This window comes from Tachypleus tridentatus, chromosome 11, assembly GCF_004210375.1.
Source record: "Tachypleus tridentatus isolate NWPU-2018 chromosome 11, ASM421037v1, whole genome shotgun sequence".
NCBI lineage: Eukaryota > Metazoa > Arthropoda > Merostomata > Xiphosura > Limulidae > Tachypleus > Tachypleus tridentatus.
This window is the reverse complement of record NC_134835.1, coordinates 7,402,494-7,429,765: the sequence shown is the minus strand read 5'-3', so window position 1 is coordinate 7,429,765 and position 27,272 is coordinate 7,402,494. Positions and strand designations below refer to the sequence as shown.

At 35.8% G+C, this 27,272-nt stretch overlaps 1 protein-coding gene across 3 annotated transcripts in view; it reads left to right on the top strand.

The window, feature by feature from the left end:
* Nucleotides 1-27,272, top strand: part of LOC143231653 (serine/threonine-protein kinase SIK2-like) — a 75,045-nt gene that overhangs the window by 23,609 nt on the left and 24,164 nt on the right. For 2 of the 3 annotated variants that reach the window (XM_076466203.1, XM_076466204.1), the window contains one exon: nucleotides 20,117-20,232. In XM_076466203.1, the coding sequence (XP_076322318.1) occupies nucleotides 20,117-20,232 (116 nt within the window). Of the gene's footprint in view, nucleotides 1-16,323; nucleotides 16,479-20,116; nucleotides 20,233-27,272 lie in introns of those variants that run through there. The other variant, XM_076466205.1, reaches the window with a different exon arrangement.

Genomic DNA, 27,272 nt, shown 5'->3' with positions numbered 1-27,272 from the left:
GAAATATTCTATGACAAATTTGGATACAGGTACCAATTAACCATAAATGGGTTTTGGTAACATAACATTCGGGGAAAACAAGAGACCTGTAGGCCCATCTCAGCTGTCCCATCCTCTTAGCCAAACTGAAACTACTAAATAAAACAGAATAAAAACCAGCCCTTATCATTCATACAGTTACCAAGCTTGTTTAAAACTTGCTCAAATTTAGTGCTTCCACAATATCTGAAGACAACCCATTCATAGGCCAACTACATTTTATGAAAAATAAAATAATAAAAAATAAAAAAAAGGTAGAAGATTGCTTCTACCTTGCCTGAATCCATATACGTGTTCCCTAGTTTTATGATTCCCGCTGTTGAGTATGAAAAATATTTATACATCAGCATTATGAATTCCTTTTACAATCTTAAATACTTCAATCAGTTCCCCTCTAACCTTCAACAGAAAACAAATTTAAGTATTTTAATCTCTCCTCATATACCAATCCTTCCATCCCAGGTACCATTTTAGTAACCATACCAACAATTAAGTCTTTCTTAAGGTCAAGAGCCCAAGACTAAACACAATTTTTCAAATATATTAGTTTTGAATATTGGATTTTTTTTTTTAGTTTTCCACATTTAATCAGTGTCTCCAAATAACTCAGCTGTCCAATTGACAACAGGTAATTCTTGTTGTATCCCTTCAGAATTTGCTATTTTAAAAAACTGTTATCAAAATATCATTATTCCCAATTTACATATGCAGCAAAACATTAAACCTAATACAGTAATGATCACTTGTACCTAGCTGTTCCAAAATTTCCATCCTCTCAACCATATTTGTATTAGAAGTTAACAATAAATTTAAAATAGCATTATTCCTAGTTGGTTCTTTGACTAATTGGTGAACAAATCCACCTCGAACAGTTTACAAAACCTTTCTCCTTCGTGGTTTAACTTTAGCATTTTTCATTCAATATTTGTGAAATTAAAATTGCCCTTAATTATGACTTCATTAACTGCTGTAATCTTAAAGTCATTGTTAAGTTTCTCACTAATTCCATCAGTTTCATCTAGTGGTTTGTAACAAATTCCTACTAAGAGCTATTTTCCTAAATATCCACTAACATAAACCAACACGGATTCAGTCTCCTTGCTATCATATTTAACATTCTAAACTTCAACAGGATGTAAGTCACACTATACACTGAAAGTCACTTCTCCCCTTCTATTTACTGCTATCATATTTAACATTCTAAACTTCAACAGGATGTAAGTCACACTATACACTGGAAGTCACTTCTCCCCTTCTATTTACTGCTATCATATTTAACATTGTCAAGTTCAACAGGATGTAAGTCGCACTATACACTGAAAGTCACTTCTCCCCTTCTATTTACTGCTATCATATTTAACATTGTCAAGTTCAACAGGATGTAAGTCACACTATACATTGAAAGTCACTTCTCCCTTCTATTTACTACTCTGTCCCTATTAAATAACCTATAATCATGTATTTCAAAGAAAGTTCCGCCATTAAAATCATCTACATTTAACCATGTTTCAGTTATTATCTTAATGTTAAATTCTTCTATTTCTGCCAGTGCACTAAATTCATTTCTTGTACTTCTGGTATTACAACAGTAACAATTAAGCCTATTCTTATAACTACTTTTATACTTATTTCCTATATACCTCAATGTGGTTTCATTTAGTTTATGTTTGCCCTCACTAATACCTAGTCCTATGTATCTCAGAATGGCTGGTATGGGTATTAACACTTTTATTGATAAGGAGAGAAAACCATCCACCATTCCAAAACGTTCCTTCCTCCCACTGAACTAATCCCACAAGTCCAACCAGCTTTTGTTTGTTTGTTTGGAAATTTCGCACAAAGCTACTCGAGGGCTATCTGTGCTAGCCGTCCCTAATTTAGCAGTGTAAGACTAGAGGGAAGGCAGCTAGTCATCACCACCCACCGCCAACTCTTGGGCTACTCTTTTACCAACGAATAGTGGGATTGACCGTCACATTATACACCCCCACGGCTGGGAGGGCGAGCATGTTTAGCGCGATGCGGGCGCGAACCCGCGACCCTCGGATTACGAGTCGCACGCCTTACGCGCTAGGCCATGCCGGGCCGCTCCAACCAGCTAATCTGCTCATCTTTACATATTAACTTTAGCCTAGTATTTAGCTCTAATGACCTACTTAAAATTTCATCTCCACAATTATTTCTTGGCAGTATCCCTGACACAATTAATTTATGGCCTTTAAATGCTGTTATCAACCACTTGTACTGATTAATTTACTCCTCTGACTTATGTTTCCCTATGTTATTAGTCCGTATGTGCACAACATAAACTGCATCATTGTCAGTCCCCCTAGTTATATCTCTTGCTTTGTCAGTTATGTCTTCCACCTATTCTGCCCTCATGTCATGTTAAGGAATCACCAATAACATATTAAGTTTATAATCTATATCCTTCTCTATTCCTTTTGCTTTCCCTTCCTCCAATAGTTTCTAGTCTACATAAGCCAAGGGTTGAAATCTATTGCTCAACAGATTAGGGTCTTTACAATTAAGTCCACTACTTTTAACCCTAGTATTACCCTTTCCGACTTCCTCAGTATCGTTGTTAATCTTAGCTAACGCTTCCCTTACCTTTAAAAACTTAAGCTCCTATTGAGGACCTGCTGTCATTTCTCACAATTTGTACTTATTTATTTTCTCAACTTTGGTTAGGATAGGCTCCAACTTTTCCTCCAATCTGTAAACTCTACATATTAATCCTCACTACTGTATAGTAGTCCAGAATTTCCAAATAAAACCCATTCGTTGCATCTATCGCTCCTAACAAACTGGGAATGGTTAACTCTCGAACTAGTATTAATCTTTTATTATTTGCAGAATTCAAATAAACACTCGATACTATGATTCAACAGCAGTAGCCTGTTGTTAACACCGTTAAGCCTAAGTGTGATAATTAACTAATTTTTAAACTGCATTTATTAAATAAAACTGTGTTTAATTTGTGTTGCGATCTCGCTGCAAGTTAAAATATAACTAAGCCTAAGGAACAGTTACACGTACTAAACATAATCTAACGTTATACTGTACGTTACACTACTAAAATCTAAATTAAAAGCTTATACCCTATTTTGTCTCCAATTTTACTAAATCTAGTTATTCTTTTATTATTCAACTTTAATTTCTAAAGATAAAAAAATAAAAACAATTGACATTCAAAAATATACAATATTATCAGATGTTCCCTAACATCTTCTCTTTTTAAATATTTACTGCAGGTAAATCTGAAGGTTAAGGAGGAACTTTTAAATCTTATTGTTACAGTTGAATAAATTTAATTTAAATTTAACTTTTATTCACCTATTTCTTTTGCTTTTTGTCTATGTTGAGCTCAACATGCATCTAAATGTTTGTAAACTAAAATTCGGGTTTCAATGTATGTGGTTAGTGAAGTGATTTAACAACATACGAGCTCTGGCATATTGGCACTTCAAAATTAGCCTAAGCTGTGCTCCTCAGTTTATTTTGATGAGAGAAGGATGGGTGTTCAGTTATTACCTAACTGTTTAGGTAAGTTTACAGTTCTTCCTCCTTTGTATAGAAATTAAGGGCGATTGTTAACAATAAAAGTTTTGTTAAGATGTTGCTTTTAAAACCTTAAACCTCTTTGGGTTTGTTACTAAGACCACAGTTGGTGTTAAACGGTGAAAAATAGTAGATGGTGGAATGCTGTGGCCTGAAGCACATAACACCCAACTGATCTGCCATGATACTTGTATTCTTACTCATTTGAGTTTTTTAGGGTTATGACATGAAGACTGACTATACTAGACATTTTCCTTTAAAACTATTCCTTTCACACTTTGTTGAGAAATGGGGTAATTTTTGTTTCTCAGGACTGCTGGTATGGGTATTAACACTTTTACTAATAAAGCAGAGAACAACATTTCGACCTTCTTATGTCTTCTTCAGATTAACAAAGAGAGTGTTAAACGTTGTTCTCTGCTTTATTAGTAAGAGTTTTTGCACCCATACCAGCCCTTCTCGGATATATTTTTATTTCAAGTGGGTTTCTCGTCATCACGAATTATTTCACCATGGCATAATTTTTTATTATTTTAATTTAATAGTAATTTATGAAAATTATAAAGTGAAATTTGCCAAGAGTTATAGTTCATTTGCATTAGTTTATATGTACTTGTACAGAAACCATCAACATGAATAGATAAAACAGAGAGCAATAACGAATGTGGAGCTACCTGAGTTATAATGATGAAAAGTAGTTGCTGCCAGTAGTAACAGTGCCAAAAACATTCTAGCTCGTTCGTATTTATTGAATAGAAAGGTTAGTAGGCATACCAGAGAAGAATGAACACAATCTTTCACTCACTTTGCACCGTGTTAATAATATACCATATTTTACAATAACATAACTTGGGAAAACGGGTATCTGTCTGTCGGTTGGATATAACTGAGCCAGTTTTAGCTAACTCTAAATAGTAAAAATATTGAAAACTTTCTTCACAAGGAAGTTTTGTACACAATTTGCTCATTATGAATTCGACCATGGCTTGAAATGTCACTACTCCATATAATTTGTCAAATTTCAACATAGTATAACTAGTAGAGTAATATCAATGAACTAAACGGATATTTGTCAGCCCTTCGCATAAAAGAAAGGAAATATGTAAAAATTATTTATATGTATACCTAGGTGTAAGGCCTACCAAGAACGACTCTTGTTAACATATTTTAAATTCTCTGTGTATATGTTGTTAATATATAACGATTTTGTTTTCAATTTCGCGTAAGACTAGAAGGAAGGCAGCTAGTCATCACCACCCACCGCCAACTCTTGGGCTACTCTTTTACCAACGAATAGTGGGATTGACCGTCACATTATAACGCCCCCACGGCTGGGAGGGCGAGCATGTTTGGCGCGACGCGGGCGCGAACCTCGGATTACGAGTCGCACGTCTTGCGCGCTTGGCCATGCCAGGCCTTTGTAAATGATAGACTTTTTAAAATTACTATTCTAGTTAATTAAATAAAAAATAAAAATTATGTTCTAATGTTTTAATAAAAGTTTATTGAATGAAACAAAGAGCAGCAACACCTTAAGAATTTATTTTGTTGAAGATCATTTTGAGTGTTCTTCAACAAGTTCAGAGCATTCCTTCCTGTCCATAAGTTTGGTATTTTTTTTACTATGTCACTCATGATTGCCCCTGTTCCAGAACGTTCCTGTCCATGAGTTAAGTATTTGTTGATTACTAGGTCACACATGACTACCTCTATTGTTCAGGTTGATTTACAAACATCATCTTAAGCCTAATAACTGGTCCTTTGTAATACTGCTGAAAATTAATTTATGTCTAAAGAAGCTATTTCTCCAGTCCGTATCAAGTAAGCGAAATTAACTAAGAGTTTATACACACGAGGTCATGGGGAACGCATTTCTGAAGTTTCTTCATTTCACCACTTGGGGTACCTGTTAAGCTATGTGACTTAACGTAAGAATTTTTTTTTCTGCAATATTTGTGTGACTGTAACAAGAAAAAGTGGAATTACTAAAACCAATTTTTTTAAACAAACCAACTTTAGGATTTTGTTAAATGGTTTAACATGCTGTTCCATTCTCAATAATAGCTTCCACACTGGGTAACACAGGAGGCGTGTAACTGATTCCTGTGGTAAAAATGAAGACTAAATTGGTGTTACTTCAGAACTAAGTAACATTTGGTGCGTGGAACTAGTTCCTATGGTAACAACAATACAAAGTATCTAATAGGTGTTACTTCCAGATTAAGTAACAGGTGATACGTATAAATGATTTACGTGGTAACAACGAAGACTGGATGGGTGTTACTTCCAGTCTAGATAACATAAGGTATATGCAACTGGTTCCTATAATAACAGTGAAGGCTGAATACAATTCGTAAGCTGAAAGATCGCCTCTCAACGCTTCACCAGTGTTACGTGGTTAATAATCCACAGGTGTGAGATCTGATGATTGTGTTGAGATGTGGTGGTGCGCCATCTTGCATGAACACTGTGTCCTTCCATTATGTATTGATAACTCGCACCAATAACCTTGTAAACCATGACTCGTGTATTCTTTAAAACCCTTTGGTCCTATGACTATACACAGCCGCCATAAAGGGGCCTTCTAACATATAAATATAAAATAATCTCCCCCTAGGTAATACAGTTTTGGGTATTTACTTGTTCTTGTCAGGTAAAAGTGGCCATACAGGTGCAACTGGATATCGGGTACACATCTTATTTACTGAATGTTATGGATAAAGTTAATGCTGTTTTACCATTACATTCATTGTCATAGAAACATTTAACAAGTGATACACGATCTTGGAGAGAAATTCCATGGTAAACGTATCGGCTGTGAAATTCCCACATTTGCCAACTAAGTGAGCTCAGATACACGGTAAATGAATTCGGGGCTGACGTGAGACAGCCTTCACGTGTGGTTGCTCAACTCTGTGTTACGATTTGGGAGTTATTAGCAAAGGAATTTGTGAAGCAACTTTATCGTTATCTTGAATATTTTAGCCGCCAGGGGTTTGTGAACGTCTGCGTTACTAACTTAACTCTTTATAGTCATTAGCTATTTGTCATGCTGTAAAATATTGTTTATAAAATGAATAAATAGAAAATATTTCTTATCGAACGTTTTCTTAATTCTGCTTTTCAAATGATTCATTTAAAATTGAAAAAAACAACAACTGTTGACCAACTTCGTCTTATTCATGAAACGACAGTTGTTCTTCAGAGAATATAGTAACTTAAATAATATCTCAACTATTACGTCGTGGCCCGGCATGGCCAAGCGTGTTGAGGCGTGCGACTCGTAATCTGAGGGTCGCGGGTTCGCATCCCGGTCGCGCCAAACATGCTCGCCCTTCCAGCCGTGGGGGCGTTATAATATGATGGTCAATCCCACTATTCGTTGGTAAAAGAGTAGCCCAAGAGTTGGCGGTGGGTGTTGATGGCTAGCTGCCTTCCCTCTAGTCTTACACTGCTAAATTAGGGACGGCTAGCGCAGATAGCCCTCGAGTAACTTTGTGCGAAATTCAAAAACAAAACATTACTTCGTATCGCTGATAAAACTTGGTCAGCACTGGTTGATTTATTGTTCTTTCTTATCTTTTTGTTTCGCTCAAACGTTCTTTGAATTTTATTAGAATACTTACATTTTACAAGATTTTTCATTTACACCTAATTATAATACATCTTTCGTGCTACACGGCGAGTGAAAATTCTTAAACAAAAAAGCCATTCGCAAGAGATAAGAGTAGTTATTACTTTAAATAGCTTTTAGAAACATTCAGTTATTGTAATCCTAAACCATATTTGCAAATGAATTTGAATTAATAACCAATTGAATTATTCAAAATTAGCGGTTAATCGATTCTATTAATAACATTTCATCTTAAAAATAAAAATGGCTACCTTATCTGGCCTTTTTGCCTAAGAAACATATTTTTAATTCTCAGTCGATGATGATTATAACTCTTATTACATTTTTGTTGTTATTATTAAACCCAAATCTACACAAAGCGCTGTCCCCCCTTGGTACAGCGGTAAGTCTACGGATGCACAATGCTAAAATCAGGGGTTCGATTCTCCTCGATGGACTCAGCAGATAGCCTGATGGCGCTTTGCTATAAGAAGACACACACACACAAAGGGCTATGTCTGCTCTGCCTACCACGAATATCGAAACCCTCTTCCTAGCGGTCCGCAGATATACCGCTGTGCCACTGGTTTGGGGGGGTTGGCTACAATATTGTTACTTCTTCGCTTTTGTTTCGTTACACCCATCTTTGCCCTTGGGAGTAACTAAGTCAGTTGTAATAGGTTATTTTTCTATGATTCTCCAGTATTTTAGTGACTAAGACAGGCCGTTCATACTTTACACAAAATTCAGAATGCTGTTGGGTTAGCGAAGCCTTTCTCGAAGTAGTTTTATCTACCAAAAGAGTTAACAATAGATACGAAACGGAAACCGATATATATATATATATAAAAAACAACATGCCAGGAATATTTTATTACTACAGATAATTTGACATTACTTCAAGTTAAGTAACACTATGTATTGTTTTAATATAATAGTTAAAATAGTCTCTATAGTACAAGTGTATTCAAAATACCATGGTTATATTTTGTACCTTCCATCTACAATATAGTTTATTGTAAATATTATTTATTTTCGACTATCCCTTACCCATGTATGGCATAGGTTATGATGAATGTCCCTAAAGCTTTATTCAATGAAGTTTTATCAAGTCTTCAGTTTCTCTATTCGTCAAAAACACTAAAGAATCCTAGTCCGAGTGTGACCCGAGCACGTAAGATAAAACCAAAGATTAGATAATATCGCCTATATCTCTCATCCAACGTACATGGCCAGTGCTAATGACGTCATCTGCTCAAGCTTGGCGATAATAAATCAATGCCAAATCTATTTTTATGACGGGGTTGCACGTGGTGGAGCAGTTCCAAGGTCAAGTTTAAAATATTTCAACGACAACTTAGAGTATCTTGAAACTAATGTATGTGCGTGTGCCGGGATTAGTTCTCCAAAACTTTATCGTAGTTGGATCACGTGATCATATCACGTTGTAGGTTTAAAAATTGCAACAGAATATTAGAATGTTCCAGAAATAAAGCGATATAATGAAAGAAAAAAAAACGGCTTTTACTATTCGTATCGCAAATGCGTTTTCCTTTTACTCTCAGTTGAAAATCGTGCTGGTCAGTCATGAAAAACAAACAGATTTCTTCAAGTTTCGAATAATTAAGAATATGTTAGTTAAACTGGTTTGTTACTTTTGATATTCGTACGAAGGTACAGAATAGCTGTTTATGTCAGTTGTTCCCAATATTGATCTGGTAGAGTAGATGGAAGATAACGAGGTAACTTTTGGACAACCGTAATCAATGTGACATTCTTACGAATGTACAGAAGAGCTGTTTATGTCAGTTGTTCCCAATATTGATCCGGTAGAGTAGATGGAAGATAACGAGGTAACTTTTGGACAACCGTAATCAAATGTGACATTCTTACGAATGTACAGGAGAGCTGTTTATGTCAGTTGTTCCTAATATTGATCCGGTAGAGTAGATGGAAGATAACGAGGTAACTTTTGGACAACCGTAATCAAATGTGACATTCTTACGAATGTACAGAAGAGCTGTTTATGTCAGTTGTTCCCAATATTGATCTGGTAGAGTAGATGGAACCTAACGAGGTAACTTTTGGACAACCGTAATCAAATTATGAGATTTGACAGTTACTATTGTAATGCACAGTCCGTAAAGGCATATACACCCTCGGGTCACAGATCAACAGTCAGCAAGCTAACCACAGGCCACATGTGACCGATGTGTAAGTTAAATACTATACTAAAAGTTCTAACTGAACCTGCAACAGAAATCTTAAAACGTTGACTTCGAAAACATGTAGTAAAACGCGGTTATAATAGACGTTAAGGAATTGCAATGACAGCTGTGTGTTTGTCTTCTAAAGTTGAGTTTCAACAAGGACACCTTAAAAACCGCGTGGGTTTTAAAGATAGAAACTATAGTAGATTAAAAATAGTTATTTAAATAAGGAATTGAAAATGTTAGAATAAAACAATAAGTTATGAGATGTCGTTCAGGGAGCTTTATCGTTTCGTTTTTGGTTCTATCGATTTGTTTATTAATTAAACAATATTTGCTAGTTAAAATTAGAGACTTTTTCCAGTAATCAAGACGAGAGCTGATTGTAAAAGTAAACAATCAGTATATACTGCTATGGTTTAATTATAAGTTTAAAATATTTCAATGGCAAATTAATGTGTTTTGATTTGTACCCAAAACTTCATGTCATTGGAGCACATTATCTTATTGAGTTACATGCTTAAAAACGCAATTAAATAATAAAATATTCCACAAATATACCGAATATTAAATATATACTCCAGTCTTTCACAGCAGACTCCAGGAAAGTTCGTTTGTTATGGTTTGATTACTGTAACTTTATACATAAAGTTAATAAATACTATTCGTCGATCTAGTTCAGACAGTGGTGAAAATAATCTAATATTGCAACTCTACCATGCTTCGAGATTAAATAATTTCACAAGATTCTTTAGTAGAAACTTAAATAAGTACAGACGCTACAAATGCTTTATTTGTTACTAAACACAAAATTACCTAATTGGCTGGCTGCTTATGCTGTGTCCATCACATATATCGAAACCCAGCTTTAGGGTTATAAGCCTTCGGACTTACCACTTCTGCCACTAGGGGGAAGACATTCCAGAATCGAGTTTTTGTTATATATTTTAAAACGCTCAGAGTAAGATTTTACAATAGAAATAGGTGTGTAAAAAATGTTTCATTATGAAAAGTATTTTCGCTACAAAATGTTGTCACGATGCTAGGAAGTGTTATATGTGTGTACGTGTTTTCTTTTAGCAAAGCCACATCAGGCTATCTGCTGAGGAAGTGTTATATTGTACTATTCTATTTGTGTGGGTTTATAATTCGCCATTCAGTAGTTTCGCTCAGCATTTTTCATACAACTAATATATTACTACTTAGTATAATGAAGTAAGAATCTTATTTTTCGCTAACTGAAGCGTTACATCACTTGCTGTGTTTTAAGACAATTAAAACACATTTTATGCATCTAGTTTCAACTTCTAAGGCTAAACAGTTTGATGAAAAAAAAACCTGACTTGATTAACATAGTTTGTACCCATCCACACAACTTTTGTCAGTTGACAGCTTAGTAGCCACCTTACGGGCTTTATGGATTTCACGTTGCAAGTCAAATAACAAGTAATCGGTCAAAAACGGCTAACAGCTATAACTTTTAAAGACGTTATTTTCTTATGTTTTTATTTTGTTACAACATTTTGTGTTGTTTCTGAAACAGCAAATACTTACCACTGACGAATTAACCCAAACACACCCTTGCTTTGTACTGGTAAGGTTACAATATATTGCTTTTTAACGTTTTTTTCTAATAAGAATTTATTGTTTTTATATTACGTGGAAAGTTCGTGTTACAAAAGAATGGTTTTATCCACTTATTTATCTGGTAGTTTCGTATTTGCTTTCAAGACAGTATTTCTATTATGAAGAATTATTTTTATAACATAAGGTAAGTTTTACGGAAGTAATTTTAGTAACAACACCAAATCGTGTACACTTATCTAGTTTTAATGTTATAAAACTTTCACTTCGTGTCTCTAAATAGGAAATCGCTTAATGGAGTTTCCCATTATGGCTATATTGTGTGATACTTCATATAAAAAAGTTTATTTAATTCAAAGATAAAAACATATTTGTTTTACACCATTATTACATCTATATCATACCGTTGTTTTTCTACAATTATATGTATTTGGTGAAGTTTGGAGCAAACTAAAAATTATATTATCTTATACAGATTAGAATATTATCTTATATAGATTAGAATATTATCATGTATAGGTTAGAATATTTCCATACAATGGTTTTATTGGTTATCTTGAGGCTCGGCATGATCAAGCGTGTGAAGGCGTGCAACTCGTAATCTGAGGGTCGCGGGTTCGCGCCCGAGTCACGCCAAACATACTCGCCCTCCCAGCCGTGGGGGCGTTATAATGTGACGGTCAATCGCACTATTCGTTGGTAAAAGAGTAGCCCAAGAGTTGGCGGTGGGTGGTGATGACTAGCTGCCATCTTACACTGACTTACACCCTCTAGTCTTACACTGCTAAATTAGGGACGGCTAGCACAGATAGCCCTGGAGTAGCTTTGTGCGAAATTCCAAAAAACAAACATACAAACAATGGTTTTATTGGTTATCTTGAGGCTCGGCATGACCAAGCGTGTTAAGGCGTGCAACTCGTAATCTGAGGGTCGCGGGTTCGCATCCCGGTCGCGCCAAACATGCTCGCCCTTTCAGCCGTGAAGGCGTTATAATGTTACGGTCAATCCCACTATTCGTTGGTAAAAGAGTAGCCCAACAGTTGGCGGTGAGTGGTGATGACTAGCTGCCTTCCCTCTAGTCTTACACTGCTAAATTAGGGACGGCTAGCACAGATAGCCCTCGAGTAGCTTTGTGCGAAATTCAAAAACAAACAAACAAATCCTTCTCGGTACTCTTTGCTAGGCACACTAATACCAAACCTTGTCATGACTTGTCGTCTTAGTTTATCTCTCCAAACTAGTACCACTATAGGATTTTTGTGTGTTGTTAACAATTATCTTCAGGAATGGAAAATTCGTCAAATCGCACCTTTAAATATATATGTGTGTTTATACATGTATATAAATTTATTATTAAGTTTAACACTTCTGTTAGTTAACCCTTTGTTGTTGTCGTCCATCTTGAAATTTTCACAGCGATTTGAGAATATCATATACTGTTTAGAATATATTGGTCTTTCTGTATGACGTCACTAATGACGTGAAACATTAAACATCCAAGGAAATTAATTCACCTAAAATAACAGTTTCTGTGAATCAGTATCCCACCCTGTCATCTCTTAAACCCATTCAAGACTAACATGGCACGAAATGACGGAAGAAAATTGAAGCCACGAAAAAAAAAAGTAACAAACCCAATAACGGTCATTGGCTGAAACATTTTCAGGATGGAAAGATGGTAACCTCGAGGGATTTTTTTTCTTAGTATTTATTCTTTAAAACCACTGAAGTGTCTATCAGACGTTGTCGGTTTTCACCTTCTTTTGTGGATTACCGTTCCGACTGAATCGACACAAGGTTTCTTTCTATCCCTCTTTGACGTCATCACGATTTTCTTTGACGTCTGATAGGAAATACAGTAGGACGTCAGGTGAAACAACCAATCATAGCCCTAGCTTGTGTGGTATCTACTTCTATGCTTTTCATTATGGAGGAACTTTGAAAATAATAAATACAGTATTGTCAGAGCGATCCGAAGTTAGAAACCCGTGTGTCGATTAACTTCGAGTTTGTTTTGCTGTCTCAATTGATAAAATCTAATAGAGTGTCAACAATATTTTAAAATAAAGTAAACATAATAAAAAATGTGTTTTACCGGAGCTATTGTTATCGAATACACGTTTTCAATAATATTTAAATTTTGTTATAACAACTGATTCCCGTTTAGTGTTTGTTCAACTAATTTAAAACTAGCATTTGCTATAAGCACAAACACAGGAAGCCAAACATATGATATATATTTTATCACATTTACAACGTCTCAACAGTACTGAAGAATAAAACATATTTAAAAACTTGTATAAAACTGTTTATTTTTATTCAGTATTTGTTTTGTAATAGAATTTGGGTGCAATAAACATTAATCCTGTGCCAAAATTTCATTTTCCGAATAAACGTAAACTTCAATTTATCCAAAAATAATATATACTTATGGGGGATAATTGCGAAAGACATTTTTGCGAAATTCTAAAAAAAAAAAAAAATGTTTATTATTCAGAAACGACTAATGTAGTCGCAATTATATATATCATTGGATATTAATATTTTGATGTAATATTTGAAGTTTCATTCTAAAATTCACGTAACTTTGTTTTGGTAGAATTAGCGTGTACATTTATTTTCTGTTGTGATTTCTGAAACTGGTCTATGTTTCGAAAGAAATACTAATTTTGGACACTACTTCTAATAAGAAAATGTTTATACTAAATTAAATCGCCTTTACTAAAACACGCACATATAATGTATGTAAAATATGTTTGGTTAGAACCCGTAGATTAATAGTTTTTGAATATATAGAAAAAGTGAAAACTCCATGATTTGTACCAGATAAAAACGAAAGGTTACTTAAACTTAACGTACATATAGACTTATTTTGTGTGTGTGTATATGTATATATTAGTGTTGTCATGTTCTTTGGTAAAAAAAAAAGTCGAAATCGATCAAATCTTATATTCTGATAAATCAAATATATAGATAAAAATTTGTCTATCCACATCTAGATAACATCTTTTGTGCGTTTGATAACTGACAGATCGATTGTGCCAAACTTCGCAATTATAAAATACTTTGAGTAACTGCATGACGAAATATACGTTCTGTAAATCACAAGTAAGTAGATAAAGGTATGGCTTATGGGTTTTAAATATATCTTTAGCAACAGATGGCGCTACGTTAGAAATTCACGCGATTGTACAATACGATTCCTTGAGACACGTTGATACATTAAATGCTTACATAGAATTTCCGTTTTTCTATCTACAATATTTCTCTTTTTTTTTAGTCTATTATAATATAAAATTTTAATTTAAACGGTTATATTTTAGACTATACCTAATAAACATCTTAGTAAGTTCCTTCCAAAAAAAAAAATCTCACTTGAGACGTTTTAAACATTTCTAGGAAAGCGACGTAGTGTAGAACGAATTTAAAACAAACGAACTAATCATTAAGAAAAGTGGTTCAGCGGTAATACTGCGGACTTACAACGCTAAATATCGGGTTTCGATACCCGTGGTGGGCAGAGCACAGATAGCCCATTGAGTAGCTTTGTGCTTAATTCATAACAACAACATTACGAAAATTATGGTATTCTTTGTTATACACATAAATTATCATGATCTTTCATAATTTTTATTTACAGGTAAATACGTGTGGGTGTGTGTGTATAAATTTTTATACAAAATAATGTAAATATATAGTTGTCTCTGGCGTTTGTTTTTGAATTTCGCGCGAAGCTACACGAGGGCTATCTGCGCCAGCCGTCCCTAATTTAGCAGTATAAGACTAGAGGAAAAGCAGCTGGTCATCACCACCCCCTCCAATTCTTCGGCTACTCTTTTACCAACGAATAGTGGGAATGACCGTCACATTATAACGCCATCGTGGCCGAAAGGACAAGCAGGTTTGATGCGACGGGTATTCGAACCCGCGCCCCTCAGATTATGAGTCGAATGCCTTAACCCACCTGGCCATACTGGACCGCGCTGTGGTGAAATCTGTTGTAAAGTAAGATATTCGTGGTGCCAAATATTATAAATGATAACACGTGTCTTCACCATGGTGAACCACTATAAATTTATCTGATCATTTTAAAATATTTTGATAGATTAAAACTACGTTTAAAGTTACATCGCTCAAAAGATGTATATTTATATATGTATGTGGTAATATGATTATGATGGAATCACGAAGATCTTAAGTTTCATCTTCTTTGTTTTTTTTGTAAGACTGACTATTGTAAAGAATACCAGTTATCTATCGGATGTGGAACGTCATATTCAAATCACTTTACTGAAAACTTTCTTATAACGTTTTGATGTTCCTTCCTTTTAAGGCTGAAGGGTCTGTTTGAAGATGATACAGTTGTACTAATTTGTGGATAGAAACACTTCCATTTGGTAATCGTTTGCTAGCTCAAGCTATGTATTTGTAGAATATCCTAATAGTTTGTTGATATCCTTAATCTATTATTTACTGTATAGGTAGATAAACAGACGCACGGCTTTCCGAATGATCCACTTCTGGTTTCTATCACTACATCTTTGGTAAATATATTAGTAGCTTGTATCTCGCAGACGAGTCATCGGACTTTAATATGAGGTGATATTTCACCGTAACGTACAGTTCTGTTATCTTCTCTGTCGGTTTTGTCATTACACTACCACGGTTAAGATGTGGCATCATTGTAGCAAGACTTGCTTCTGCAACTCCAATTCGCTAAGAAGCTAGAGTACGTGATTAATTATACTGTGCTTTAGAAGTTCGTTGCTATAGCAACAAGTAAGTATTTTTTAGGCATTGACGTAAATGCTCGTGTGAGCCAGACCCAGTCTTTAAAGTTATATCTATCATATACTTTTATCTTATGACACCTATACTCGGCACTAGACGCATAAAGGTCGAGGTTCATAATCTACAGTAGTTGTTTAAATGCTTACCTGAAGTACAACGTAAAATCTTTAATGCTAATTTAATAAAATAAATAATTATACAGTAAAGATTACAAAGTGTACATTGGACGATTTCTTAAGTTCTGGTATTTTCATTAATTATCAGACATTAAAAATGAAGTTTTTTGTTTTTTTCGTTTTAAAGGTTTGTTTCAATAAGAGGACATTTTCAAGAAATAGAAAGAAGTGTGATTTTACGTTGTTGGACTTGGTTTTATTTCTGTAGGTAATGTTTGTTTCAGAAGTTGGTTTTATTTCTGTAGGTAATGTTTGTTTTAGAAGTTCGCGTAAACCTACACGAAGACTATCAGCGCTAGCCGTCTCTAATTTTCCGGTGTAAGACTAGAGGAAAGGCAGCTAGTCATCACCACCCACCGCCAACTCTTGGGCTGCTCTAATAGTGGGATTGACCGTCACATTATCAGGCCCCCACGACTGAAAGGTCGATCATGTTTGGTGTAACGGGGATTCGAACCCGCGACCCGCATATTACGAGTCGAACGTTTTAACACGCCTGGACAGGTATTGTTAACAGAAAGACAAACTTGTAATAAGGTTCTCTGTGTCAAGAACATTTTCTGCACATTTTTTTATGTTTATTCGATTTTATCAAGAGAACAATGTTTACTGCAGAATAACATTCTTTGAGCTATTGTCGCTGCAGGGGTCCAACCCATAATTTATTTTATCGTTATAAGTCCTTAGTCTTACCAGTAGGCCACCAGAGGGAATAATATCTAAACAATCAGTTCGTTCTGTTGCATCTTTATTTATTTTTATTACAAGTGAAGTAGCTACTGTGTGATTTTATTACAAGTGAAGTAGCTACTGTGTGATTTTATTACAAGTGAAGTAGCTACTGTGTGATTTTATTACAAGTGAAGTAGCTACTGTGTGATTTTATTACAAGTGAAGTAGCTACAGTATGATTTTATTACAAGTGAAGTAGCTACTGTGTGATTTTATTACAAGTGAAGTAGCTACTGTGTGATTTTATTACAAGTGAAGTAGCTACTGTGCGATTTTATTACAAGTGAAGTAGCTACTGTGCGATTTTATTACAAGTGAAGTAGCTACTGTGCGATTTTATTACAAGTGAAGTAGCTACTGTGCGATTTTATTACAAGTGAAGTAGCTACTGTGCGATTTTATTACAAGTGAAGTAGCTACTGTGCGATTTTATTACAAGTGAAGTAGCTACTGTGCGATTTTATTACAAGTGAAGTAGCTACAGTATGATTTTATTACAAGTGAAGTAGCTACAGTATGATTTTATTACAAGTGAAGTAGCTACAGTATGATTTTATTACAAGTGAAGTAGCTACAGTATGATTTTATTACAAGTGAAGTAGCTACAGTACGATTTTATTACAAGTGAAGTAGCTACAGTATGATTTTATTGCAAGTGAAGTAGCTACAGTGGGATTTTATTACAAGTGAAGTAGCTACAGTGGGATTTTATTACAAGTGAAGTAGCTACAGTGGGATTTTATTACAAGTGAAGTAGCTACAGTGGGATTTTATTACAAGTGAAGTAGCTACAGTGGGATTTTATTACAAGTGAAGTAGCTACAGTATGATTTTATTACAAGTGAAGTAGCTACAGTGGGATTTTATCACAAGTGAAGTAGCTACAGTGGGATTTTATTACAAGTGAAGTAGCTACAGTGGGATTTTATTACAAGTGAAGTAGCTACAGTGGGATTTTATTACAAGTGAAGTAGCTACAGTATGATTTTATTACAAGTGAAGTAGCTACAGTATGATTTTGTTACAAGTGAAGTAGCTACTGTGCGATTTTATTACAAGTGAAGTAGCTATTGTGCGATTTTATTACAAGTGAAGTAGCTACTGTGCGATTTTATTACAAGTGAAGTAGCTACTGTGCGATTTTATTACAAGTGAAGTAGCTACTGTGCGATTTTATTACAAGTGAAGTAGCTACAGTATGATTTTATTACAGGTGAAGTAGTTACAGTATGATTTTGTTGCAAGTGAAGTAGCTACAGTATGATTTTATTACAAGTGAAGTAGCTACAGTGGGATTTTATTACAAGTGAAGTAGCTACAGTATGATTTTATTACAAGTGAAGTAGCTACAGTGGGATTTTATTACAAGTGAAGTAGCTACAGTATGATTTTATTACAAGTGAAGTAGCTACAGTATGATTTTATTACAAGTGAAGTAGCTACAGTATGATTTTATTACAAGTGAAGTAGTACAGTATGATTTTATTACAAGTGAAGTAGTTACAGTATGATTTTGTTGCAAGTGAAGTAGCTACAGTATGATTTTATTACAAGTGAAGTAGCTACAGTGGGATTTTATTACAAGTGAAGTAGCTACAGTATGATTTTATTACAAGTGAAGTAGCTACAGTATGATTTTATTACAAGTGAAGTAGCTACAGTATGATTTTATTACAAATGAAGTAGCTACAGTATGATTTTATTACAAGTGAAGTAGCTACAGTATGATTTTATTACAAGTGAAGTAGCTACAGTATGATTTTATTACAGGTGAAGTAGTTACAGTATGATTTTGTTGCAAGTGAAGTAGCTACAGTATGATTTTATTGCAAGTGAAGTAGCTACAGTATGATTTTATTACAAGTGAAGTAGCTACAGTGGGATTTTATTACAAGTGAAGTAGCTACAGTATGATTTTATTACAAGCGAAGTAGCTACAGTATGATTTTATTACAGGTGAAGTAGCTACAGTATGATTTTATTACAAGTGAAGTAGCTACAGTAAGATTTTATTACAAGTGAAGTAGCTACTGTGGATTTTATTACAAGTGAAGTAGCTACAGTATGATTTTATTACAAGTGAAGTAGCTACAGTATGATTTTATTACAAGTGAAGTAGCTACAGTGGGATTTTATTACAAGTGAAGTAGCTACAGTATGATTTTATTACAAGTGAAGTAGTACAGTATGATTTTATTACAAGTGAAGTAGCTACAGTATGATTTTGTTTCAAATGAAGTAGCTACCGCCTGTTATTTTTGTAACAAATGAAGTAGCTACCGCCTGTCATTTTTGTAACAAATGAAGTAGCTACTGCCTGTTAGTTTTGTAACAAATGAAGTAGCCACTCTCTGTTATTTTATTATAAAAGTTGTCGCGTGAAACATTTTACATGTAAATAAACAGTAAGTTATTTTATGGCAGTGAAGGACTGCTTAAACCTGTACAGTAATAGCATATACGTCACAAATTAATTTAATATCATGAACAAGTTCCTAGCATGTTATTTTTACCATCGTTCGACGTCAACATTTTGAAACAATCAGTTTATCAACACAGCTCGTCAGCCTGTTATAGAACATCTCTCGAGTTACCGTTGTATTATCACTTCAGAACGTCCATCATAAACTCGTTGCTTCACGAACGGACGACAAGTTTTGGAATAAATCACGTCGTCCAGTATGGTACTTTCTTAACTGTTCTAAACACTGACAGTTTCACCGAACTTATATAATAAACTTGGAGATAAAAATAGTTTTGTACCAGGAGAGACAGCCCAGTGCTGTTCGGTTAAGCTGATGACGAAACAGTTCATTAAATCAGAATGTAACAACATTGTTTAAATATTACCACAGACCGTGTATGAACATAGTGATGTTCAATTTATATTTGCCATATTTTGAAGATTTCTTACAGCACATCAAATACATCGATAATCTCGACAGCAATGATTGGATAGTCATGACCTTGAAATTTCTTTGCTATGCGTGTTTTGAATCTGTGACTCTCACACGGTAACTCAGAGGCAAGTACCTAGGCTTACGTTCGAAAGCAGGTTTTGTTCTTCGTAATGGGCATAGCTCAGAGTCCATTTTGAAGCCTTGTGCTTCACAATAAATGATATATTCTATAAGTTAAGTTGTTTGGGGGGGGGGGCATATATCAGTGTGTGAAACCTAGGCATTCCTTGATGAAACACCGTAACAGCTTGAATTACATAGTAGTTAAGTTTGAAATATTTAAAATAGAGTTCTGCGTTGTGGAAATATTTGACTGTTTGTAAGCGGTAAGACTGCCTTAATATTCACGTAGCCAGAACAAACGCACGGTACGGATCTTTTATATTTATATTTTTAATTTTCAATAAAACTTTACATATTGAGTGTCTAATGTACCTTTTAACCTTCTAGACTTTATAGCGCAACACGGAAGGATGTCGGAATCAATGGCGCGAACAGTGTTCCTCCAGATCTTATCAGCTGTGGAATACTGTCATAACCTGCACGTCGTACACCGAGATCTGAAGGTGAGACATTCGTTAATCAACGGTTTTATTATGTGTGTGTGTGGTATTGGTATTATGTTTGTTTGTTTCTGAATTCTGCCCAAATCTATACGAGGGCTATCTGCGCTAGCCGTCTCTAAGTTAGCAATATAAAACTAGAGGGAAGGCAGCTAGTCATCATCACCCACCGTCAACTCTTGGGCTACTTTTTTTTAACAACGAATGGTGGGATTGACCATAAAATTATAACGCCCCCACGGTTAAAAGGGGCGAGCATGTTCGATGTGACAGGGATTCGAACCCGCGACCCTCAGGTTTCGACTCGCGCGCCATAACGATCTGGCCATGCTGGGCTTACGTATGTACACAAGTTAAATGCTTTCTGTATACGATTGTTGTAGTTTGGAATTAAGCACAAAGCTACACAATGGGTTATCTGTGCTCTGCGATATGAGTCCACAGACATGCCGCTGTGTCACTAAGGGGGGTATTATAAGAGTATTGCATTTTAAATTATGGAATATAACTCGATGTTTTTAAAACTCTAGCGTCACATTTATCTGCACGTGGATCGAATGGTCTCGTGAAGAACCTCTGGTATAAAGGTACAGGTTCTCTCATTTTTAGGAACTGACATAAAGGAAGGCAAACAGACAGCAGCACCCGCCGCCACAAGAACTTTATTCAGCTCTCTAAACCGGTAAAGCAATATTTTGCTACTGTTATAAAGCACTCATATTTCATAATGCGGAGAACGTCATTAAGTGGCGTAACATCTCGAACCGTGGACCCTTCCGTTCGAAGCCTGACATACTGACCATAAATCCACACTCAGTCCTGAGATCTAGGGAGTAACAACATAAGATGAATATTTTTGTATTCCAGCTTTAAAATCTTTTCCTTCTCATTGTTATGTCACTGTTCAGTTGTTATTGTAAAGTGTGTGATTTTCTGTAAAAACCGATGCTACATATACAGTGATTAAACTTTCAATATTAATTGGTAAGTCACTATTGTATAAACACGGGTTGATCTTACTGAGTACCTTTTATTTTACTTTTGAAGGTATTGGAACATCTACAGTTTCGTTTTATTAATTATATTAATCAAAATACTTAATAAGATATTACAGTAGTAACTGAAATACCCATCCATTGGACCGAAGTTATGTAAATTAGGACATGAAAAGTTCCTTCCCTCATATCTAATTGTAAGAACAAACAAAAGACACCCATAAAACTGCAGAACATACACTGTGAAACAATAAATTTGTATGTATCTCTCCATAGACATAACAAGCCTCTATACCAAATTTAATGAAGATCTATCCACACCCTGTGAAGTAGTTACAAGAACAGACAACAGGCAGTGTTGTTATATTTATATAGATACGTAATTACATGGACAGACAACAGACGGTGTTGTTATATTTATATAGATAAGTATTTACATGGACAGACAACAGACGGTGTTGTTATATTTATATAGATAAGTAGTTACATGGACAGACAGTGTTGTTATATTTATATAGATAAGTAGTTACATGGACAGACAGTGTTGTTATATTTATATAGATAAGTAGTTACATGGACAGACAGTGATGTTATATTTATATAGATAAGTAGTTACATGGACAGACAGTGTTGTTATATTTATATAGATAAGTAGTTACATGGACAGACAACAGACGGTGTTGTTATATTTATATAGATAAGTAGTTACATGGACAGACAACAGACAGTATTATTTTATATACATATATATGTAAAGTATTTACGTCATTCTTATATAATATCTTGTGTTTGTTTTGGCAGAATTAATCCAAATACCAATTTAGTTATTTAACTCTTTAAACAATAGCGTCAGGCATGTATTGTTCTATGGCGTGCTCAAGGTACACATTTTCTTTTAGTTATTCATTGTCCTTATTACATATTCAAATATATTTGTAGAATCCTTTCACGGTGGCGTTGTTTAACTAAGAGTTGTAGATGGAATGTTACGAAGTGCAGCAGTGTGGAAGGAGATAGTATATTATCCTATCTTTTAAACAAATAACGAACTTCTGGTTAGATAATAATAATAAAATCAAACAATCTGCACATGAGATATACTTCACCCGTGGACGTTTATTACTTCCGAGGAACGAACCAGCATTCATACTAGATTTTATCAGCTACCGCGGGTACACACTTACCTACCTTTATTTTCAAGACAGTTGCTAACATTATAACTGCATCTTATCAGTTACCACGAACAATAACTGGTTACCTTTATTTCTCTGATAAAAATAAAAGGTAAATGAATAATTATAGTTCTCGATAAAAGATATAATCTATAGGTTGCTGAAATAATTTATGAGAAAATGAAAAGTTGGTCGAATAATTAGCGTGTCTGAACTTTCAATCCGAGGATTCTAGGTGCGCCATCCTTTACCGCATAGACGCGCTCCGTGCTTTGGGGCCGTGAGTATACAACGAAGATAAAACTTGACTCTTATGTTTGCTGACACAAGAGTGGCCTAAGAATTGGCAGTGAATGGTGTTCACAAGCTTACTTCCTTCTCGGGGGCCCCGGCATGGCCAGGCGTGTTAAGGCATGCGACTCGTAATCTGAGGGTCGTGGGTTTGCATCCTCGTCGCGCCAAACATGCTCGCCATTTCAGCCGTGGGGGCGTTATAATGTGACGGTCAATCCCACTATTTGTTGGTAAAAGAGTAGCCCAAGAGTTGGCGGTGGGTGGTGATGACTAGCTGCCTTCCCTCTAGTCTTACACTGCAAAATTAGGGACGGTTAGCACAGATAGCCCTCGAGTAGCTTTGTGCGAAATTCAAAAAACAAACAAACAAATCCTTCTCGGTACTCTTTCCTCAGGGACACATCTAAATGGTTTTACCATTGAAACCGGGGTTTTAATACCTGTTGACAAGTTAGTCCCTTCTCTGTACATATTTTTCACGGGCAGTTCTGAATGGTTTTACCGTTGAAACCGGGATTTTAATACCTGTTGACAAGTTAGCCCCTTCTCTGTACTTATTTCTTAGGGGCAGGTCTAAATGGTTTTACCATTGAAACCGGGGTTTTAATACCTGTTGACAAGTTAGTCCCTTCTCTGTACGTATTTTTCAGGGGCAGTTCTGAATGGGTTTGCCGTTAAAACCGGGGTTTTAATACCTGTTGACAAGTTAGTCCCTTCTCTGTACGTATTTTTCAGGGGCAGTTCTGAATGGGTTTGCCGTTAAAACCGGGGTTTTAATACGTGTTGACAAGTTAGTCCCTTCTCTGTACGTATATTTCAGGGGCAGTTCTGAATGGGTTTACCGTTAAAACCGGGGTTTTAATACGTGTTGACAAGTTAGTCCCTTCTCTGTACTTATTTCTTAGGGGCTGGTCTAAATGGTTTTACCATTGAAACCGGGGTTTTAATACGTGTTGACAAGTTAGTCCCTTCTCTGTACTTGTTTCTCAGGGGCAGGTCTGAATGGTTTTACCGTTAAAACCCGGTTTCAATGGTAAAACCATTTAGATGTGTCCCTGAGGAAAGAGTACCGAGAAGGATTTGTTTGTTTGTTTTTGAATTTCGCACAAAGCTACTCGAGGGCTATCTGTGCTAGCCGTCCCTAATTTAGCAGTGTAAGACTAGAGGGAAGGCAGCTAGTCATCACCACCCACCGCCAACTCTTGGGCTACTCTTTTACCAACGAAAAGTGGGATTGAGCGTCACATTATAACGCCCCCACGGCTGAAAAGGCGAGCATATTTGGCGCGACCGGGATACGAACCCGCGACCCTCAGATTACGAGTCGTACGCCTTAACACGCTTGGCCATGCCGAGCCGACAGTTAAAGAAACAGAAGTACAAATCACGGAATAATAGGTGGATTAAAAAATTAAAGGTATGGTCTATCACTGAGGTGTCATGAATGAACTTAATTAGATTTCTTTTGAGGTTGTTTGACCTTGACATAAGAGTTCACCGTAATTACGCTCAAGATGTCTCCATGATAAAAGCAAGAACTGAAACATACATCACAACATTGTTGTGTTTATAATACGTGTAACGTATTATGCACAATCCGAGCTCATTGACCTGAAAAAAAAATCACTGCTCTTTCACAAATCTGAGATGTTCAGTACGCGAAGTGTACTCCAGTTGATGAACCACAATTTCACTAAGTTTTGTTTTGTAATTTCGCGCAAATCTACACGAGGGCTATCTGCGCTTTAACGAATCTCGGTTTTTTCCAGCTTACTTTGTCAGTACATTATCGAATATTCACAGCTTACTTTGTCAGAACATTATCGAATATTCACAGCTTACTTTGTAAGTACGCTAGTATATCCTTAGTTTACTTTCTCAGAATATATTAGTCAATTAGTATATCTACGTTTTTATTGACGGTACGAGTAATTGATTTTATCACTTATTATCAATGTCTATATCAGTTATTTAATTTTTCTTTACCTCGTATAGAAATGTTTCAAGTGAACATTTACAGCTTTGTTTGTCAGACATTTTTATGTAAATAAGTGTAGACCAACATTTACGTCAGAAGTATACTGTTTGTACAACGACACTGAAATTGACAAACTAAACGTATTTTATTGTTTGGTGTGTCCTTTAAATGGAAGTGTTGATCCAAAAGTTTTTATTTGTATTTGGTTTCTGAAACACACTTCCTTCATTTTCCAACTTTCTACGTTGTTCTGATCATTTAAGACGTAATCACATGTGATGAGACGTCAAACTTTACAATTCGCTCGCCAAAGAGCATAAAACTTCCACGAACTGTCTGAAAGAGAAATAAATATCAAATTAAAAATACACAGCAAACGTTATGCATCACCTTGTTCTAAACAGCCGTTCGAAAATTCCAAAGTGTAACTAAGAAAAATAGAAATGTCAAGAGATAAATGAGTGAAATATTGTAACAGTGGCTATATAGTGATTCGTCACAAAGCAATGTTGTTGTTTTTTAAACAGTTTCCAAGTGCGACAGTTTATACTGAAAACATTAATAATTCATTGGTGAACTTAGCCTGTCGTTGTTTAAATATTTCTAAGATGAAAACGTCGTTTTTGTTACTTCTCTAATCTAGTAATTTTATTTTAAGTTTCGGTGGACTGCTTTATTCACAAGTTACAAATGTGTAAATATAATATATTCAGAATAATTAATAAACAATGAGTGATTTTAACCACATTATCAGATTCACAACTAAAGGTAGTTTATCCACTTTATGTTGCATATTGATGGTAGTTTATCCTCCTTGTGTTGTATAAGTGATGGTAGTTTGTCCTTGTGTTGTATTAGTGATGGTAGTTTATCCACTTTATGTTGCATATTGATGGTAGTTTATGCACTTTATGTTGCATATTGATGGTAGTTTATGCACTTTATGTTGCATATTGATGGTATTTGTAATAGTGATGGTAGTTTATCTTCCTTGTGTTGTAATAGTGATGATAGTTTATCTTCCTTGTCTTGCATTTGTGATGGTAGTTTATCCTCCTTGTCTTGCATTTGTGATGGTAGTTTATCCTCCTTGTGTTGTATCAGTGATGGTAGTTTATCTTCCTAGTGTTGTATTAGAGATGGTATTTGTCCTTCTTGTGTTGTATTAGTGATGGTAGTTTATCCTTCTTGTGTTGTATTAGTGATGGTAGTTTGTCCTTCTTGTGTTGTATTAGTGATGGTAGTTTGTCCTCCTTGTGTTATAATAGTGATGGTAGTTTATCCTCCTTGTGTTGTGCCCCTCGGTGTGGATTCCTGTACGTGGTGAGGGGACCTCCCAGGGAAGGTTCTGTTCTTTCAATTTACCTCCTCTGGGATCTAAACATCCACCCACGTGTTTGGCGTGAAGGGGAGGAGAGGATCCTAGTGGTTGAGGGTTCCAACCCTAACACACCACTTTGGCCTTGAATTCCTGTAGACGGGCGGCCTTTGGGTGGCCCCCCTTGGGTCAATCGGCTGGTCCATTTGGGCTACAGTCAACCAAGTAGCAGTGTTGGAAAATCTCAACGGGTGTTGTGGGCATTGTGTCTGATGCTAGTGTTTGGGTATAGTGCTCACGAAACCCTTGCGTTGCTGCATTGTCCTTGCATGACATTGTAGTGCGTCCCCTCGTAGGGCTCCATGGTGGGTGGGGCAGTGGGTACCGAAATTTTCCTTTTTCCTATGGATCCTCCTTCAAAAAATTTAAATAAAATAGTGAAAAAAACAGTCAATGGGTAAACGACCTCGTCTTGAAGACTCTGAGCAGCAATCTTCAACATCTGTAACACACGTACCTCATTTTCTTATATTACATTCTCTTTCAGAAAAACCTTTAGGGCAAATGTCCCCCTTTTTTATTCAGAAGGGACTAGAGGGCCTTGCTGGCTCTTCAAAGTCCGTAAAGAAGCTTCGATCTGGAGACATATTGGTTGAAACATCCACAACCCAACACAGTGAACTCCTTGAATTCAAAGGCAATTGGGGATATACGTATTGAGGTTACACCACATGCTACCTTAAATTCATCACGAGGAGTTATTGTTGAGAAAAATTTGAAGAACGTCCCCGAGTCAGAGATTCTCGCTGGTCTCTCCGCTCAAGGAGTTTCTGCAGTGAGGCGCATCGCCACTCGCAATGATAGAGTTACATTGCCGACAAATATCCTAGTTTTGACATTTACATCACCACGTGCACCTGCCACCATCAAGGCAGGTTATCTAATTTGCAGGGTACGGCCGTACATTCCAAACCTTCTCTGATGTTTCCAATGTCGGAGGTTCGGCCACTCTAAGACGTCATGTCGTGGTTCCCTGACATGTGCTCGTTGTGACACACATACCCACATTGTGTCAACTGCAATGGTTCTCACCCTTTCAACTTTCGTTCTTGCCCAAAATGGTTGGAGGAAAAAGAGGTGCAGCGTTTGAAAACGACCCATAACATTAGTTATCCTGAGGCTCGAAAATTGCTGTCCGCCACTCCATCTCGGACATATGCTGCTGCATTTTGTTCCACAACTACAGTGGGAGTACAGACAGATCTCTTTGTGCCTCCAAGAGAATC